This window comes from Pongo pygmaeus, chromosome 20 (assembly GCF_028885625.2).
Source record: "Pongo pygmaeus isolate AG05252 chromosome 20, NHGRI_mPonPyg2-v2.0_pri, whole genome shotgun sequence".
NCBI classification, from domain to species: domain Eukaryota; kingdom Metazoa; phylum Chordata; class Mammalia; order Primates; family Hominidae; genus Pongo; species Pongo pygmaeus.
This window is the reverse complement of record NC_072393.2, coordinates 594,039-612,353: the sequence shown is the minus strand read 5'-3', so window position 1 is coordinate 612,353 and position 18,315 is coordinate 594,039. Positions and strand designations below refer to the sequence as shown.

The 18,315-nt window shown below is 57.7% G+C and overlaps 2 protein-coding genes across 4 annotated transcripts; both read right to left on the bottom strand.

Moving 5' to 3' along the window:
* Positions 1–2,072: 2,072 nt before the first annotated feature.
* Positions 2,073–5,512, bottom strand: CFD (complement factor D). Its single transcript, XM_054473605.2, has 5 exons — positions 5,382–5,512; positions 4,361–4,517; positions 4,129–4,273; positions 3,431–3,688; positions 2,073–2,288 (listed from the first exon to the last, which is right to left on the bottom strand). The coding sequence occupies exons 1-5, from the start codon at positions 5,434–5,436 to the stop codon at positions 2,142–2,144; spliced, it is 762 nt and encodes a 253-aa protein (XP_054329580.2). The 5' UTR covers positions 5,437–5,512; the 3' UTR covers positions 2,073–2,141.
* A 5,090-nt stretch (positions 5,513–10,602) lies between these two features.
* Positions 10,603–15,772, bottom strand: ELANE (elastase, neutrophil expressed). Of its 3 annotated transcripts, none has more exons than XM_054473623.2 (6): positions 15,459–15,772; positions 14,305–14,490; positions 13,716–13,872; positions 13,369–13,510; positions 11,051–11,281; positions 10,603–10,887 (listed from the first exon to the last, which is right to left on the bottom strand). In XM_054473623.2, exons 2-6 carry the CDS (start codon positions 14,450–14,452, stop codon positions 10,681–10,683), a joined length of 885 nt encoding a protein of 294 aa, XP_054329598.2. In that variant the 5' UTR covers positions 14,453–14,490; positions 15,459–15,772; the 3' UTR covers positions 10,603–10,680. The 3 variants fall into 3 exon arrangements, with proteins under 3 accessions (XP_054329598.2, XP_063513511.1, XP_063513510.1); XM_063657441.1 differs by having other exon boundaries at positions 15,226–15,738; XM_063657440.1 differs by having other exon boundaries at positions 15,453–15,738.
* Between the last annotated feature and the right edge of the window lie 2,543 nt (positions 15,773–18,315).

Here is an 18,315-nt window from a genome sequence, read left to right as displayed (position 1 = left end):
GCCCGGCCCAGGGCTCTGCACACAGTAAGTGCTCAATACATGCTTGCGTGTCAGTGTGATTCCTAGGTGAGTGTTCCATAGCCCCAAAAAACACCCAAGCACAGTGTTCAATCCATCCCCCCTTTTCCCAGCGGACCCACTTCTCCGATCATCAGTCTTTTTTTTTTTTTTTTGAGATGGAGTCTTGCTCTGTCGCCCAGGCTGGAGTGCAGTGGCGCGATCTCCGCTCACTGCAACCTCCGCCTCCCGGGTTCACGCCATTCTCCTGCCTCATCGTCCCGAGCAGCTGGGACTACAGGCGCCGGCCAACACGCCCGGCTAATTTTTTGTATTTTTAGTAGAGACGGGGTTTCACTGTGTTAACCAGGATGGTCTTAATCTCCTGAACTTCTGATCCGCCCGCCTTGGCCTCCCAAAGTGCTGGGATTACAGGTGTGAGCCATTGGCACCCGGCCCATCAGTCTCTTTCTTTCTTTTTTTTTTTTTTTTCTTTTTTGAGACAGGGTCTCCTTCTGTTGCCCAGGTTGGGATGCAGTGGTGCTATCTTGGCTTACTGCAGGCCTTACCTCCTGGATTCAAGCTATTTTCCTGCCTCAGCCTCCCGAGTAGCTGGGACTACAGGCATCCACCACCACGCCCAGCTAATTTTTTTGTATTTTTAGTGGAGACGGGATTTCACCGTGTTAGCCAGGATGGTCTTGATCTCCTCACGTCGTGATCTGCCTGCCTCGGCCTCCCAAAGTGCTGGGATTACAGGCGTGAGCCACCGCGCCTGGCGCATCAGTCTCTTTTTCTACGATAGCACCTGGCTGGCCCCTCCTCCAGGTGGGAGAAAGGGTACAGGGCCTCAGGTGTCCTCCCCTGGCCTTGCCGAGGAGGGTGACCTGAGGTCCGGGGCCTCCAGCAGGTGCCACTGCTCATCGTCCTGGTGTGGGTCTGGCCGCACCCAGGGTGGTTTGTGAAGGCAGGCTCCATGGCTGTGGACTTGAGTCCAGGCTGTGTCCTGGAGCTTCTATGTGACGTCAGGAGAGTCGCACAGCCACTGTGAGCCTCAGTTTCCCCTTATGGGACATGGGTCATAGGAGCACGGCCTGGCAGGGTGTCTGTGCACCTGAGTCTCAGCCCACAGCCTTGCACACAGTAGACACTCACGTTCCCCTTGGTAAGCAAAGGGAAACGATACGAGCCAGACCAGGAGGGGACACCCATGCCTGCCGGGCCTTCCCGTGTGTGTGTGTGTGTGTGTGTGTGTGTGTGTGTGTGTGTGTTTGGGGGTGGGGGTGGGGGTGACCCTTCTCCGACTTCCAGGGAAGAGCAAGGGCGCCGCCGTGTGGCCGCGTCAGCCCCGTGGAAGTGCTGGACCCCCAAACTTCGCTGTATTTTCAGTTCTTGCACTTTTATCTGTAGCTTCCCGCCTTCCTCTCTTTTTAATGTTTCTGTTTTTGTTTTTGTTTGTTTTTGTTTTGAGACAGAGTCTCGCTCTGTCACCCAGGTCGGAGTGCAGTGGTGCGATTTCAGCTCACTGCAACCTCCGCCTCCCGGGTTCAAGTGATCCTCCTGCCTCAGCCTCCTGAGTAGCTGGGACTACAGGTGCTCGCCACCATGCTCAGCTAATTTTTTTTTTTGTATTTTTAGTAGAAACGGGGTTTCACCATGTTGGTCAGGCTGGTCAAGAACTCCTGACCTCAAATGATCCGCCCGCCTCGGCCTCCCAAAGTGCTGCAATTACAGGCGTGAGCCACCAAGCAGAATTTTTTTTTTTTTTTTTAAGAGAGAGAGAGACAAGGTTTCACTCTGTTGCCCAGGCTGGAGGGCAGTGGTGCAATCACAACTCACTGCAGCCTAGACCTCCCGGGTTCAAGTCATCCACCCACCTCAGCCTCCTGAGTAGCTGGAACCACAAGCGCCCACCTCCACGCCCGCCAATTGCCCAGCTAATTTTTTATTTTTTTGTAGAGATGGAGTCGTGCTACGTGGCCCAGGCTGATCTCGAACTCCTGAGATCCAATGATCCTCCCACCTCGGCCTCCCCCTCTGCATATAGTAGATGCTCAATAAAGACCAACCAGATGTAGGAGTGGATGACTTTAGTGCTCGGGACTTTGTTGGTTGGGTGATGCCGACCTTCAGGCCCTGGCACCCTAGGCCAGGACGCTGTCGATCCAGGCCGCATAGCTCGCCACGCGCGTGTAGATCCCGGGCTTCTTGCGGTTGCCGCAAACGCGCGAGCCCGAGGTGACCACGCCCTCGAGCACGCCCCCGCACACCAGCGGGCCCCCGGAGTCGCCCTGCCAGAACAGGACGGGGCAGTGAGGGGCGGCCCGCGCCCACCCCGGCCTCACATGTCTGACCCCCTCACCTGGCTGCAGCTCCCGCCCCACAATTCTCATTCCTCCCTCCCGTCTTAATCTGGTCTTCACTGGTCACTATCCCCGCGCCACGCCTATCGCCTAGGCCGCAACCACAAACCACGCCTCCCTAGACCCGCCCCCAGCTCCTGGCCACACCCCCTCTGACCTCAATCTCACCACCCCGACCCCACCCCACTCCAGGCCCTTTCCAGTATGGAGTCCCACACCTCATCCCTGCTCTTCCAACCTTTGACTTGCCGTGGATCCCACTTCTGCCCTAACCCGTCTCAGTGGCCACCTGCCCTGCTCAATCCCCGCTCACCTCAGGCCACGCCCCTCCCTTAGAGCCCCACCCAATCTTGGCCCTGACTACTGCGCAAGCCTCGGCTGGTTCTAGACCTCGGCCCTGCTCAGGACCCCTTCTCTACCCCGCCACAGCAGGGATCCCGCTCCGCACCAGCCCTGCCCCTTCAGAGGTTCCCACCCCTTCTACCTACCCCGCCCTGTCCTCGTGCCCCGCCGCGTCCTCGTGCCCCGCCCCTTCCTCCACGTGCCCGCCCCCTATGCCTCCCACCCTTTCTCCGCGACCTGCCCTTTTGCCCGCCCTGACCCTTCTCCAGCCCCACCCTCCCCACAGGTACCGCCCTTCCTCCAGGCCCTGCCCCTCATTCCCCACCCCTCTGCCTGGCCTCGCCCCCTTGCAGTCCCACTGTTACTGGACTCCGCCCCCTCCTCGAGCCCCGCCCCCTATCCCCACCGTAACCCACAGGTTCTTCCACATCCCACCTGTTCCTGCCCTTTTTGCCCGGCCTGACCCTTCTTCAGCCCCACCCTATCCAGAGGCCCCGCACCTTCTCCAGGCCCCGCCCCCAGGGCACCACCCTACCAACAGGCCCCGCCCCTCATAAGGCCCCGCCCACGGGCCACACTCATGCTCCGCCCCTCTTCCAGATCCCGCCCCTACGCGCCCCGCCCCTTCCCCGGGCCCTGTTCCTATTTGCCCCCCGCTTCCCGCCCCGTCTGCAGGCCCTGCCCGGGGCCTGCAGGCCCCACGTCTCCTCCCAGGCCTGAAGGCTCACCTTGCAGCTGTCCCGGCGGTTGCTCTCCGCGCACATCATGCGCTCGGTGATGGCGCCGTCGTGGTGCGTGCGCCGGTTGCAGGTGGCGCGGTCCAGCACTGGCAAGAGCACGTGCTGCAGGCGGTCGGGGCGGCGGCCCGCGTGGTTGACTATGCCCCAGCCGGCCACGTCGCAGAGAGTTCCCGGCGCCACGTCGTGGTCCACGCGCTGCCAGGGCAAGGGGCGCACCGCAGGGCCCAGCGTGGCCTTCTCCGACAGCTGGGGGTGGAGGCGGACGTCAGGGTTGGGGTGCGGGGGTGCGAGGCCAGGGAGAATGCCGCTAGACTCGGGGAGACGGGACGGGGGAGGTGGGCATCAGGGCAGGGGCGGGGGTCTCAGTGCAGCAGGAGAGATCTAGGCTAGACCCTGGGTGGGGGTGCAGGTGGGGATGGGGTGGGTGCGCGGCTCCCCAGTGCAGCTGCAAAGGTCGAGGCTGGACCCGGGATGAGGATGCAGGGGGAACGGGGGGTGGGGGGGTTCCCAGTGCAGCCGCAGAGGTCGAGGCTGGACCCGGGGTGAGGGTGCGGGGATTGTAGGGCGGGGTCCCCATGCAGCAGGAGAGGTCGAGGCTGGACCCGGGGCGCGGTGCAGGCGGGGTGGAGTGAGGGTGGGCCGGGGATCCCAGCGCCGCCGGAGGGACTGCGCTACACGGAGCCGACCTGTAGCAGCAGGAGGTCGTGGTCGATGGTGTCGGGCCGGCTGTCCGGGTGGGGCACTGCGCGGAGCACGTCGTACAGGCGCTTGGAGGGCTCCGGCTGCGACAGGGAGTGCGCGCCCAGGAGAACCTGCACCTTCCCATCGGCCCTAGGGACGGGGCGGAGTCCGCGGTCGGTGCCAGCCGAGTCCCCCCACCCCACCTGGGCTCTTCCCCCGCGCGGCGCGGGCACTCACGCGTCCTCCAGGCAGTGCGCCGCGCTCAGCACCCACTGCTCCGCCACCAGGACGCCGCCGCACAGGTGCGCGCCGTTCACCTGCACCGACGCCATGTAGGGCCGCGCGTGCGCCTCGGCCTCTCTGCCGCCCAGGATCCGACCACGGGGCTGCGCCGCTGTGAGTGGGCGGGCGCGTGAGGGCCGCGGGGTGGACTCCTCCCCCTGGCGAGGCTGCCTGGCGGGATCCTAGCTCTCACCCCCCCACAGGCAGCTCCTCGCAAGAATCCCATCTCTGGGCGCGGTGGCTCACGCGTGTAATCCCAGCACTTTGTGAAGCCGCGCAGGGACAGATCACGAGGTCAGGAGTTCGAGACCAGCCTGACCAATATGATGAAACCCCGTCTCTACTTTAAAAAAAAAAAAAAAATACAAAATTTAGCCGGCGTGGCCTATAATCTCAGGTACTTGGGAGGCTGAGGCAGGAGAATCGTTTGAACCCGGGAGTCGGAGTTTGCAGTGAGCCGAGATCGCACCACTGCACCCCAGCCTGGGCGACACAGCGAGACTCCCTATCAAAAAAAAAAAAAAGAAAGAAAGAAAAAAAAGAATCCCATTTCCGTCTTGGGGCCCCTCAGCGTTGCAAACTCAGATACCCTCGGGCGGGAATGCCCCAGGGTACAGAACCCACAGTGGGCTGGGGACCGGGGGCAGATCCCAGCTCCCTACCCTGGGCGCAGTGCCTTCCAGTTGGACATAAGAGAAATGGGGCTGACCCAACCAGTGCCTGGGCCAGCCCAGTCAGCCACGCAGAACAGTTTTCCACGCAGACGTTCAGACTCTGCAACTAAAGCTGACTCCACAAAGTTCCAATTTCCAATCTGAATTTTCTAGAATTTCTCAGCGTTCAGAGCCTTCCATTGGTGAGGAGAGACACCCCCTTCCTGCCCACCTGGAGGGGCTGGAGGACCGGCCGTGTGACCGAGGGGAGCACCACGCCCCTACACAGCCCTGCCCCTCACCCCAGGCCCAGGCCTCCTCACCGCAGGCGGCCGCTCCTAGGAGGACCAGAACTGCAAGGCGCTCCCAGCTGTGCATGGTGAAGCCGCTGTGGCTGAGACACTGACCCAGGCAGGGCCTTGGGGGTGCTTTTATGAGGGTGGAGGGGGCGGGAGGCTCCCAGGGGCCCTGTCCGCCGGGTGGTCAGCGGCCCAGCTGGGGAAAGGGGAACCTGCCCGCCCAGCCTCCGCCCTCCCCGGGACTGGGTTACCTCCTGCCAGACTCACACCAGAGTCGACAAGTCGCTGGGAGACCCTCGGGCCTCTGTGAGCCTGACGACCTGCTGGCCCTGGTGGGGGGCAGTCCCTCAGATGGGCAGGAGGCAGAGAGGGGGGCTGCACCCACCCTGGCCCCAACTTCACCAGACCCAGAGTCCCCCAGGGGTTTCACAATCGTAGCTGGAGGCCACAGCGTGTAAACAACCCACTTCCTTGTCCTGCTACCCTCCCTTCTTTTCCTCCTCTAAACTAGAGAGAAGGTTTGTTGGGGGTAGGAAGGTCACTTGACACCCTTGTCTCTGTCCCTGTGGCCTCTGGGGCTTGATACCCTGACGAATAGAATGTTGGAAAGGCCAAAGCAGAGGCAGCTGGGAAGACTGGCTACAAGGGACAGGAAAACCAAGACAAACTGGGTGGAGCCTGAATCATGAAAGTTATATGGAAAGTTCAGGGATGGTCGCCTTCAGGTGCGGCTTGATCCAGGTGCCTGAACAATGTCCAGTGTCTGCCTCTGGCTTCTCCTTTCTTCTCTGATGGCTTCTCTCCTCACCAGCCTCCCCTGGTGTGTTTCCAGGGACCCCACACTCAACCCAGTGGCTCAGTGGGCCCCTCCTAAAATTCTTCCTCACTCCAGCCAAGTCTCAAGGTTGCCTTGGGTTGGTGGAGCCTGGATCACACGCCCCCTCCCAGACTGTTCACTGAGGGCAGGTTCTGATGAACAGAGTCAGGGCTGGCCGGGCACAGTGGCTCCCACCTACCATCCCAGCACACTGGGAGACCCAGATAGGAGCATCTCTTGAGCACAGGAATTCAAGGCCAGCTTGGGGAAGACGGCGAGACCCCATCTCTACAAAAAAATTAAAATAAAATACTTCTCAGAATCTGGGCCATAGGGCCTTCTGTGAGGTGGGGATTTGTGTGTGTTGTTTTTGTTTTATTACAGACAAGGTCTTGCTCTTTCGTCCAGGCTCGAGTGCAGCAGTGCAATCATAGCTCACTGCAGCCTCCTCGACCTCCGGGGCTCAAGTGATCCTCCCACCTCAGCCTCCAGAAGTGCTGAGACTGCAGGCCTGCTCGTGGTGTAGCTCCATTTTTCACATCTGCCCCCCAGGGGCCAGCGGGATTCACGTTGCATTAATCCATGGTTCGGGGAGCAGAAAGATGGGGATACCTTGTGGGAAAGACCTCAGACATCGTCCCCAGGGGGAGCAGCACACGGCGTTCCCCCAGCTTTTCTCTTCACCGTGGATCATTTCTTTCTTTTCTTTCTTTCTTTTTTTTTTTTTGAGACGGAGTCTCACTCTGTCGCCCAGGCTGGAGTGCAGTGGCCCAATCTCGGCTCACTGCAAGCTCCGCCTCCCGGGTTCAAGCCATTATCCTGCCTCAGCCTCCCGAGTAGCTGGGACTACAGGTGCCGGCCACCGCACCCGGCTACTTTTTTGTATTTTTAGTAGAGATGGGGTTTCACCATGTTAGCCAGGATGGTCTCGATCTCCTGACCTCGTGATCCGCCCGCCTTGGCCTCCCAAAGTGCTGGGATTACAGGCGTGAGCCACCATGCCTGGCCTCATTTCCTTCCTTCCTTCCTTTCTCTCTTTTTCTCTCTTTCTTTCTTTCCCTTTCTTTTTCTTTCTCTTTTCTTCTTTCTTTTTTTCTTTCTTTCGTTTTTTTTTTTGTTTTTTTGTTTTGTTTTGTTTTGTTTTTGCAACAGAGTCTTGCTCTGTCGCCCAGGCTGGAGTGCAGTGGCACAATCTCGGCTCACTGCGACCTCCACCTCCCGGGTTCAAGCGATTCTCCTGCCTCAGCTTCCCGAGTAGCTGGAATTACACGCATGAGCAACCACACTGGGCTAACTTTTTGTATTTTTAGTAGAGACAGGGTTTTGCCATGTTGGCCAGGCTGGTCTCGAACTCCTGACCTCAGGTGATCCGCCTGCCTCGGCATCCCAAAGTGCTGGGATTACAGGCATGAGCCACCACGCCTGGCCCCCTGTGGATTATTTCATACACACAGAGAATAGAAAATGATATAACAACAGGGCCGGGCGCAGTGGCTACGCCTGTAATCCCAGCACTTTGGGAGGCCGAGGCAGGCGGATCATGAGGTCAGGAGATCGAGACCATCCTGGCTAACATGGTGAAACCCCGTCTCTACTAAAAATACAAAAAATTAGCCGGGCGTCTCAAAGAAAGAAAGAAAGAAAGAAAATGATATAATAAATGTGATTGATGGGATCCTAGTGTGTCTCCTTGTGAAAGAAATTCTGAACAATGCCTGGAGGATGCAGAGTCCAGAATGCTGGAATTGCAACAGCAAGATGTGGCAACAGGCCAGGGGTCCAGCACGAAGGGACAGCTCAGTGAACTCTGCAGATGCTGACGTGGAAAGCTCTCTGGGTGTGTTGAGAGGAAAACAAAATCACGAGGCAGAGGGTCACCACGGTGAGCAGCTGGCACCCAGCGGGGAGATGTGATAAATGGAGCTAAACCATGGCCAGGCCTGCAGTCCTCCCACTTCCGGAGGCCGAGATGGGAGGAACCGTTGAGCCTGGGAGGTCAAGGAGGCTGCAGTGAGCTATGATTGCACCACTGCACTCCAGCCTGGATGGAAGAGCAAGACCCTGTCTATAATAAAACAAAAACAAAGGGACCGGGTATGGTAGCTCACGCCTGTAATTCCAGCACTTTGGGAGGCCGAGGCAGGCGGATCATCTGAGGTCAGGGGTTCGAGACCAGCCTGGCCAACATGGCGAAACCCCATCTCTACTAAAAATACAAAAATTAGCTGGGCATGGTGGTGCATGCCTGTAATCTTAGCTACTCCAGAGTCTGAGACAGGAGAATTGCTTGAAACCGGGAGGTAGCGGTTGCAATGAGAGGAGATTGCGCCACTGCACTCCAGCCTGGGCGACAGCGTGAGACTCTGTCTCCAAAAGAAAAGAAAAGAAAAGAAAAGGCTGGGCGCAGTGGCTCATGCCTGTAATCCCAGCAGTTTGGGAGGCTGAGGCGGGTGGATCACTTGAGCCCTGGAGTTCAAGACCAGCCTGGGCAACATGTCAAAACCCCGTCTCTACTAAAAATACAAAAAATCTAGCTGGGCGTGGTGTGCATGTGTGTGGTCCCAGCTACCCGGGAGGCTGAGGTGGGAGGATGGCTTGAGCCCAGGAGGGGAAGGTTGCAGTGAGCTAAGATTGCGCCAACTCACTCCAGCCTGGGCAATAGAGCGAGACCCTGTCTCAAAAAACAAAACCAAAATAGACCAGGCATGGTAGCTCACGCCTGTAATCCCAGCACTTTGGGAGGCCGAGGCAGGCGGATCACGAGGTCAGGAGATTGAGACCATCCTGGCCAACACGGTGAAACCCCGTCTCTATTAAAAATACAAAAAATTAGCTGGGCGTGGTGGCGGGCGCCTGTAGTCCCAGCTACTCGGGAGGCTGAGGCAGGAGAATGGCGTGAACCTGGGAGGCGGAGAGCTTGCAGTGAGCCAAGATTCTGCCCCTGCACTCCAGCCTGGGCAACAGAGCGAGACCCTGTCTCAAAAAACAAAACTGAAACACTGAACTTGCACAGAGGGCTGGAGAGGGGGCCAGAGAAGTAAACACTCACAAAGACTGCGGACGATGCCTGCACCAGGAACTGCTCAGGAATCACCTATGCGCCGCTTTGCGCCGTCACGCCTGCCACATTAACTTAATTATGTGAAACTAGGTTTTACAGGCCAGAAACCGGAAAGGACATGTGGGATCCCTTTGTAGAAAGTGGGGGAAGGGGGCCAGGCACGGTGGCTCACGCCAGTCATCCCAGCACTTTGGGAGGCCGAGGTGGGCGGATCACCTGAGGTCAGGAGTTCAAGACCAGCCTGGCCAATGTGGTAAAACCCCGTCTCTACTAAAAATACAAAAGTTAGCTGGGCATGGTGGCGCACGCCTGTAATGCCAGCTACTTGGGAGGCTGAGGCGGTAGAATCACTTGAACCCGGGAGGCGGAGGTTGCAGTAAGCCGAGATCACGCCACTGCACTCCAGCCTGGCAACAGAGCAAGGCTCCATCTAAAAACAAAAAAGAAAAAAATACAATGTGGCCAAGTCACTTCTCCATTGCCCTGGCTCTGCTGCCGCCTGGTGGTGGCTTACTCCAGAGATGCCCAAGAGACTCTGGATTCTAGTTTGTTTATTATTATTATTATTATTAATTTATTTATTTTTGAGATGGAGTTTCGCTCTTGTTGCCCAGGCTGGAGTGCAATGGCGCGATCTTGGCTCACTGCAACCTCCGCCTTCTGGAATTCAGGCGATTCTTCTGCCTCAGCCTCCCCGAGTAGCTGGAATTACAGGCATGCACCACCATGCCCGGCTAATTTTGTATTTTTAGTAGATATGGGGTTTCTCCATCTTGGTCAGGCTGGTCTCGAAGTTTAGACCTCAGATGATCCGCCTGCCTCGGCCTCCCAAAGTGCTAGGATTACAGGCGCGACCCACTGCGCCGGCATATTTTTTTTTTGAGATGGAGTCTTGCTCTGTTGCCCAGGCTGGAGTGCAGTGGCGTGATCTCGGCTCACTACAGCCTCTACCTCGCAGGTTCAAGCAATTCTCCTGCCTCAGCCTCCCACGCGCCATGACGCCAAGCTAATTTTTTTTGTATTTATAGTAGAAATAGGGTCTCACCACGTTGCCAGACTAGTCTTGAACTCCTGACCTCAGGTGATCTGCCAGCCTCAGCCTCCCAAAGTGCTGGGATTACAGGCGTAAGCCACTGGGCCAGGCTTGGACCATTCTATTTTATTCTATTTTATTTTATTTATTATTATTTTATTAATAGAGAGGGGGTCTTGCCATGTTGCCCAGGCTGGTCTTGAACTCCTGAGCTCAAGTGATCCGCCTGCCTCAACCTCCCAAAGTGCTGGGATTACAGGTGTGAGCCACCACTCCCGACCTACTGACCATTTTCAACACCCAATCACACAGCCAAGGAACATCAAACACATTCTACAAAACAGAGGAATGTTTATTGTGCCAGATGCCGGAGTGTGGCTGTGGGCAGCTGAGGTGACCTGGGCAGCCCTTCTCAGTGGGTCCTGCTGGCCGGGTCCGGGTCCCGGGGGTGGGCACAGGGGTGCTCCTCGGAGCGTTGGATGATGGAGTCGATCCAGTTTACAAACCGTGCCACCGGGGCAAAGGCGTCGGGGAAGAGCCCCGAGGCACAGCCTCCCCGGACGAAGGAGGCAATTCCGTGGATTAGCCCGTTGCAGACCAAGGGGCTGCCGGAGTCACCCTGTGGAGGCAGACAAGGTGGGGAAGCTGGACTGGGAGGCCCTGCCCACCTGCCCACTGCCCATCAGGGTTGGGAAGTCCCTCCTAGGGTCTAGCCAAGGTGCCTGTTGCTGCAATCCGGGCTGGGAGTGGGTGGGGAGCAGAGGGACACCCAGGGCACGTACGAAGCAGACGCCGGCCCGCCGGCCCCTCACGAGAGTGCAGACGTTGCTGCGGCGGCAGAGGGACGTCACCACCGTCACGTTGAGCTCCTGCAGGACGCTGGCGATCCCACGGTTCCTGCCCAGAAGGCCCCAGCCCATGGCCAGGCACTGCACCCCGTTGCCCACACGTTGGCCCTGGGCCGGCAGCTGGGCCACCTGCACGTTGGCGTTGATGGTGGCCGACCCGTTGAGCTACGGCAATGGGGACAGATCATCAGAGCGTCACGCAGGGCAGTGAGGATGACCCTCCCCTCTCCGGGCCTCAGTTTCCCCATCTCAGGTTCCACTGCGGTTCTGGGATCCTGCAGAGCAGGACACCCACCCCGCACTCTGCTCCCCAAGGCGAGCCTCAGTTTCCCCATCTGTAGAGTGGGAGCCGTCACCAAGGCTCAGGGCGTTGGAGGTTGTGCCTGGATGTGGCTTGAGTGCAGGAAGCAGTAGGTGCTCAATTAACAAAAAACTACAGCCGGGCGCGGTGGCTCATGCTTGTAAGCCCAGCACTTTGGGAGGGCGAGGCAGGAGGATCACTTGAGGCCAGGCATTCAAGACCAGCCTGGGCAACGTGGCAATGCCCCATGTCTACAAAAATTTAAAAAAAAATTGCCAGGTGCGGTGGCTCACGCCTATAATCCCAGCATTTTGGGAGACTGAGGTGGGCCAATCAAAAGGTCAGGAGATCAAGACCATCCTGGCTAACATGGTTAAACCCTGTCTCTACTAAAAATACCAAAAATTAGCCAGGCGTGGTGACGCCTGTAATTTCACGCCTGTAATCCCAGCTACCTGGGAGGCTGAGGCAGGAGAATCGCTTGAACCTGGGAGGTGGAGGTTGCAGTGAGCCGAGATTGTGCCACTGCACTCCAGCCTGGGCGACAGAGCGAGACTGTGTCTCAAAAAAAAAAAAAAAAAAAAAATTAGCCGAGCGTTGCCAGGCGCAGTGGCTCACACCTGTAATCCCAGCATGTTGGGAGACTGAGGTGGGTGGATCACCTGAGGTCAAGAGTTCAAGACCAGCCTGGCCAATATGGTGAAACCTTGTCTCTACTAAAAATACCAAAAATTAGCCTGGCATGGTGGTGGGCACCTGTAATCCCAGCTACCTGGGAGGCTGAGGCAGGAGAATCACTTGAACCTGGGAGGTGGATGTTGCAGTGAGCTGAGATTGTGCCACTGCACTCCAGCCTGGATGACAGAGCGAGACTCCATCTCAAAAAAAATATATATATATATAAAATATATAAAAATATAAAATATATAAAAATATAAAATATATAAAAATATAAAATATATAAAAATATATATATATCAGCCAGACGTGGTAGACGTGGTGGACGTGGTGGTGGCACCTGTAGTTCCAGCTACCCCCCATTCCAAGCTGAGAGGATGGCTTGAGCCCAGGAGATGGAGGCTGTAGTGAGCCGCGATCGCGCCACTGCACTGGGTGAGAGCTATGAGAAAACTTAGTGACAAGGAAACTCTCCCTCTAACCCTTCCCAGGGAGGGATCTTTTTTTTTTTTTTTTGAGACCCAGGCTGGAGTGCAGTGGTGTGATCTCAGCTCACTGCAATCTCCGCCTCCGGGGTTCAAGCGATTCTCCTGCCTCAGCCTCCTGAGTAATTGGGATTACAGGAACCCACCACCACACTCGGCTAATTTTTTTTTTTTTTTTTGTATTTTAGTAGAGACGGGGTTTCACCATGTTGGTCAGACTGGTCTTGAACACCTGACCTCGTGATCCACCCACCTCAGCCTCCCAAAGTGCTGGGATGACAGGCCTGAGCCACCCCACCCGGCGCCCAGGGAATAATCAGAACTGCAAGCCACGGACAGGGGTGGAAAGGTGGGGGCTTTTGCCCCTTTTTTCAAAGACAGAGGCGGCCCCTGCCCTCGGCCACCGGGCTGGTGAATGGAGAGACACAAAGAATCTCAGTAAGTTTGTTGATTGACAGCAGATAGGGGCTTCCCTTCTCAGTAAGTTTGTTGATTGACAGCAGATCCAGGCTTCCCTTCTCAGTAAGTTTGTTGATTGACAGCAGATCGGGGCTTCCCTGCACGATCTCATTTAACCTCTCAACAGCCCATGGTGGGTATTTTCCCGTTTCACAGAGGTGCAGACTGAGGCGCAGAGAGGGGATCACCCAGCCCACGATTCCACCCCGGGTCCCCACGAGCGGCCGCGACGCGCCCCTCCGTGGCCGCCTCCACCCTCCCCGGGCCTCTGGCTTCGGCCCCTGTGCCCCCCGCCCCGGGTGTCCCTTCCCCGCCCGGCCCGGCGGCACCTGGAGAATCACGATGTCGTTGAGCAAGTTTATGGGGTCGTAGCCGTTTTCGAAGATGCGCTGCACGGCGAACACCTGCCGGGTGGGCTCCCGCCGCGGGAGGTTATGGGCTCCGAGGACCACCTGCACCGTGCGGGGGTTTCTGCCGGGGAGGGAGAGGCGGGGGTGAGGGGCGGCCCTGGGGGTCAGGGCTCAGCCGGCGACGGGCCTGGGGGGGAAGGTGCTTGAGGGGCCCCGCGGACACTGGACGGACCCCCTGGAGCACCCCGGGCCCCGGCCTCCCCCCACCCACCCCACAGACCGGGACGCGGGGTCCGAGCCGGGCGCGCACACTCCTGGCTACTCACACATTCGCCACGCAGTGCGCGGCCGACATGACGAAGTTGGGCGCGATCAGGGTGGCGCCGCAGAAGTGGCCTCCACGCCGCTGCAGGGACACCATGAAGGGCCACGCGTGGGGCCGCGCTCGCCGGCCCCCCACAATCTCCGAGGCCAGCGCGGTGCCTGGGGACACACCGGGTGCGGGTGCTGAGTGCCTGCCAAGGAGCCTGTCCCTTCCCGGCCGCGGGGCCTCTGGATCCCCCACCAGGAACCCACGGGATCCCCCACCAGGAACCCACGGGATCCCCCACCAGGAACCCACGGGATCGGGGCCGTTCGCACCCCTGTTGTTCAGATGAGGAAACTGAGGCACGGAGAGGCAAAGGGACCTCCCTACGGTGCCCCTCCAAGGCACAGCCAGACCTGGACTTGAACCCAGAGGGCGCCCTGCGACCCCCCCCCCCCGATTTTCAAACCCCAACTCTGGGCTCCTTGTCCCAGCTGGCACCTCCCCTGTGAGGATGAGGGACCCACACTGGTGGGGCCCACCAAGGAGAGCTGGGAACAGAACCCGGGGACAGAGGGAGCAGCGGGAGGATGGACAGAAAGACTCACCCCCCAGCAGCAAGGCCGGCAGGACACAGGCGAGGAAAAGACAGGCAGGTCGGCGGCCGAGGGTCATGGTGGGGCTGGGGCTCCGGGGTCTCTGCCCCTCCGTGCCCGCCCGGCTCCTCTTATAGCCCTGTGCTGGAGGCCGTTGCATTGCCCCACGGCCGGCCGGCGCCCCTCACTTCCTCTCCCCTGGCACAGGGCGTTGATGAAAAGGGGGAGAAGGGGGACAAGAGGCTGGGGTTGGCTCGGGTGGGGCCTCCGGACAAAATTCAGGATGCACAATCGCATTCGAATGTCAGATAATCAACGTGGGTTTTTTAATTTATTTTATTGGAGACAGTCTTGCTCTGTCGCCCAGGCTGGAGTGCGGTGGCGCGATCCCGGCTCACGGCAACCTCCGCCTCCCAGGTTCAAGTGATTCTCCTGCCTCAGCCTCCTGAATAGCTGAGATTACAGGCATGCACCACCACACCCAGCTAATTTTTGTATTTTTAGTACAGACAGTGTTTCGCCATGTCAGCCAGGCTGGTCTTGAACACCTGACCTCAGGTGATCTGCCTGCCTCGGCCTCCCAGAGTGCTGGGATCACAGGCGTGAGCCACTGCGCCTGGCTAATTTTTTGTATTTTTAGTAGAGACAGGGTTTCACCGTGTTGGCCGGGCTGGTCTCGACGTTTCTTTTTTAATCTAAGTCTGTTCCAAATGAGGCCCAGGATATACTTACCCGAAATTCAGATTTAACTGAGTATTGCTGTGTTTTTGCCAAACCTGACAAACCTAGACCTGAGGGACTTGATGGGGGTGGCCTCGCCTGCCTCAGTTTACCCAGGGCCCTGTGATACCGGCCACATGCAGCCGTGTCGCCTGCCTCAGTTTACCCAGGGCCCTGTGATACTGGCCACATGCAGCTGTATCGGGCACTCACTGCTCAACAGGCACTTCTCTGGTCCTTCCCAGGGTTCCTGTTTGGGAACTGAGGCAAGTCAAGGGCCTCCCCCAGGAGCTGCGAGTGTAACCCAGGCCTCTGGGACCTGCAGCTGGATGGAGATCTGGGGCCGGCTCACTCCAGCCGCTCCCTGAACCTCAGGGTTCATTCTTGGGGGCCGGGCCTTCCATCCTCTCCTCGGCTGTTGCCTCCAAAGGGGAACTCACTCTCACCCAGGCTCACGGTCAGTCCCTGGACATCAGCTGAAGTTCTGACAATCTCTCCCGCCCTTCTGCCTTGGTGAGCTTCCCTGAAGCCCTCCCCGCCTGAGGCAGGGGCCAGGCGGGCGTCTGGCAGGGCTGCTGGAGAGAGAATTCCTGTCCAGGCCTGGAGGCTGGAGTGAGGATGTCCACCCAAGCCTGAGGGCTTCCGCCTGGAGGAACTGGCAGGGGAGCTGGAGTCCCAGCCGCGGGAATGGGATTCCCAGGACCCAGCCCCGGGCTCCAGGCCCCGTTCCTCTTCCCATCTCCCCCACGATGTTCCAGCTGCAACGGCCGGGCCAAGGCTGTCGCAAGAACCAACGTCCTCCTGGCTCCAGGACAAGGGGAGGGGAAGGGAACCAACGGGCCTGTCTCCAGGAATAGGCGGGGCGAGGGCACCCGGGGACACGCAGATCCTGGGCTGGGCTGGAGTCCTGACATGACCACAAGCAAGAGGACCCCCATGGCTCTCGGGTTAGGGGGACAATGGCCCTGCCCTCCCAGAGCCTGGCACACAGCAGGCGCTCAGTCCATGTCTGCCCTGTCCTCAGCTTAATCAAACACACACTACCCTGCCTTCTCCCCTCCCTTTTCGGCAGGTTTCCCACCTTGCTGCCTCAACGTCACCATGGTGCACTTAGTAAGCGCCTGCTGTCTACACAGCCCTGTTTCAAGTCGGGGGTGGGGGGATTTCAGGGGCAGGGGACGCCATATCTTTGGAGGGGGGCTTGGCCTCCAGCACGAAGATCAGACTTGGCCTCAGCTGCATTTATTGAGCACCAGCTGTATACTACATTCCCATGTGCAGTCATTGTTACGTGTGCCGACGCTGGGTTCGTATCCTGGTTCTGGTGTGGCCATTTGGCCACTGTGTAACTTCAAGCCCCTGAAATAAACTCTCCGTGACTCAGTTTCCTCCTCTGTAAAATTATAATCATAGGCTCCATCACATAAACCTGTCAAGAGGATGAAATAAATTCACGTTCATAAAGTTCTTAGCTAAGAAAGTGTTGTCTGGCCGGGCGCGGTGGCTCAGGCCTGTAATCCCAACACTTCGGGAGGCTGAGGTGGGCGGATCACCTGAGGTTGGGAATTCCAGTCTGACCAACATGGACAAACCCCATCTCTACTAAAAATACAAAATTAGCCGGGCGTGGTGGTACCTGCCTGTAATTCCGGCTATTCGGAAGACTAAGGCAGGAGAATTGCTTGAACCTGGGAGGCGGAGGTTGCAGTGAGCCGAGATCATGCCACTGCACTCCAGCCTGGATGACAAGATCAAAACTCCGTCTCAAAAAAAAAAAGAAAAAAGAAAGTGTTGCTTTGAGAGCTGGTTCACCATTAACTGTGGCAGGGAAGGTAGGGTTGTTATGGTCACAGCGGGTATAGACTCCAAGGGGGACATGGGGTCTTCTGGGAGGCCAGGAGATTGCTAAGATTACAGTGACCTGGAGGTGTTCATATTTAAAGAGTCACTGAGGACCCACCTGGGCAACACAGCCAGACCCCGTCTCTACAAAAAATAAGAAAATAGCTGGGTGTGGTGGCACCTGTAGTCCCAGCTACTCAGGAGGCTGAGATGGGAGGATCACTTGAGCCCAGGAGGCTGAGGCTGCAGTGAGCCAAGATTGCACCACTGCACTACAGCCTGGGCGACAGAGTGAGACCCTGTCTCAAAAATAAATAAGTAGGCCAGCTGTAAATAAATAAGTAGGCTCACGCCTGTAATCCCAGCACTTTGGGAGTCTGAGGCGGGTGGACCACCTGAGGTCAGGAGTTCGAGACCATCCTGGACAACATGGTGAAACCCTGTCTCTACTAAAAATATAAAAATTAGCTGGGCGTGGTGGTCTGTGCCTGTAATCCCAGCTACTCCGGGGGCTGAGGCAGGAGAATCGCTTGAACCCGTGAGGCAGAGGTTGCAATGAGCCAAGATTGTGCCACTGCATTCTAGCCTGGGTGACAGAGCAAGACTCTGTCTCAAAAAAATATTAAAAGGAAAAAAAAACACCAGCAATGAGCTTCATTTCTTCTCTACCCGTGTCCTGGAGCAGGTCACCCCCTCTCCATGGCTAATGCCTCCTTCTAGTGGCCACTTGCCCGTCTTTGAGCTGGACTGTGAGTCCCACCTCTTCCCCGCCTCGGACCTCCCCTCTGCCTCCCAAGTTCAAACGATTCTCCTGCCTCAGCCTCCCAAGTAGCTGGCTGTCTTTCTCTCGAGACAGGGTCTCGCTCTGTTCCCCAGGCTGGAGTGCAGTGGCACAATCATAGCTCACTGCAACCTCAAACTCCTCAGGCTCAAGCGATCCTCCTGCCTTAGCCTCCTGAGTAGCTGGGCCTACAGGCTCACATCACCATGCCCAGCTAATATTTAAATTAGTTGTAGAGATGCCATCCTGCTATGTTGCCCAGGCTGGTCTTGAACTCCTGGACTCAAGCGATCCTTCCATTCGGCCTCCCAAAGTGCTGAGATTACAGGCGTGAGCCACCACTGCTGGCCTGGAATTTTCTTTAAAATGTGTGAGCACCAGCCAGGCACAGAGGCTCACGTCTGTAATCCCAGCACTTTGGGAGGCCGAGGTGAGTGGATCACTTGAGGCCAGGAGTTCAAGACCAGCCTGGTCAACATGGAGAAACCTCGTCTCTACTAAAAATACCAACAAAATCAACCAGGCACGGTGGCAGGTACCTGTGCACCCGGTTACTCAGGAGGCTGAGGCAGGAGAATACCTTGAACCTGGGAGGCGGAGGTTGCAGTGAGCTGAGATCTCACCACTGCACTCCAGTCTGGACAACAGAGCGACACTCCATCTCAAAAACAAACAAACAA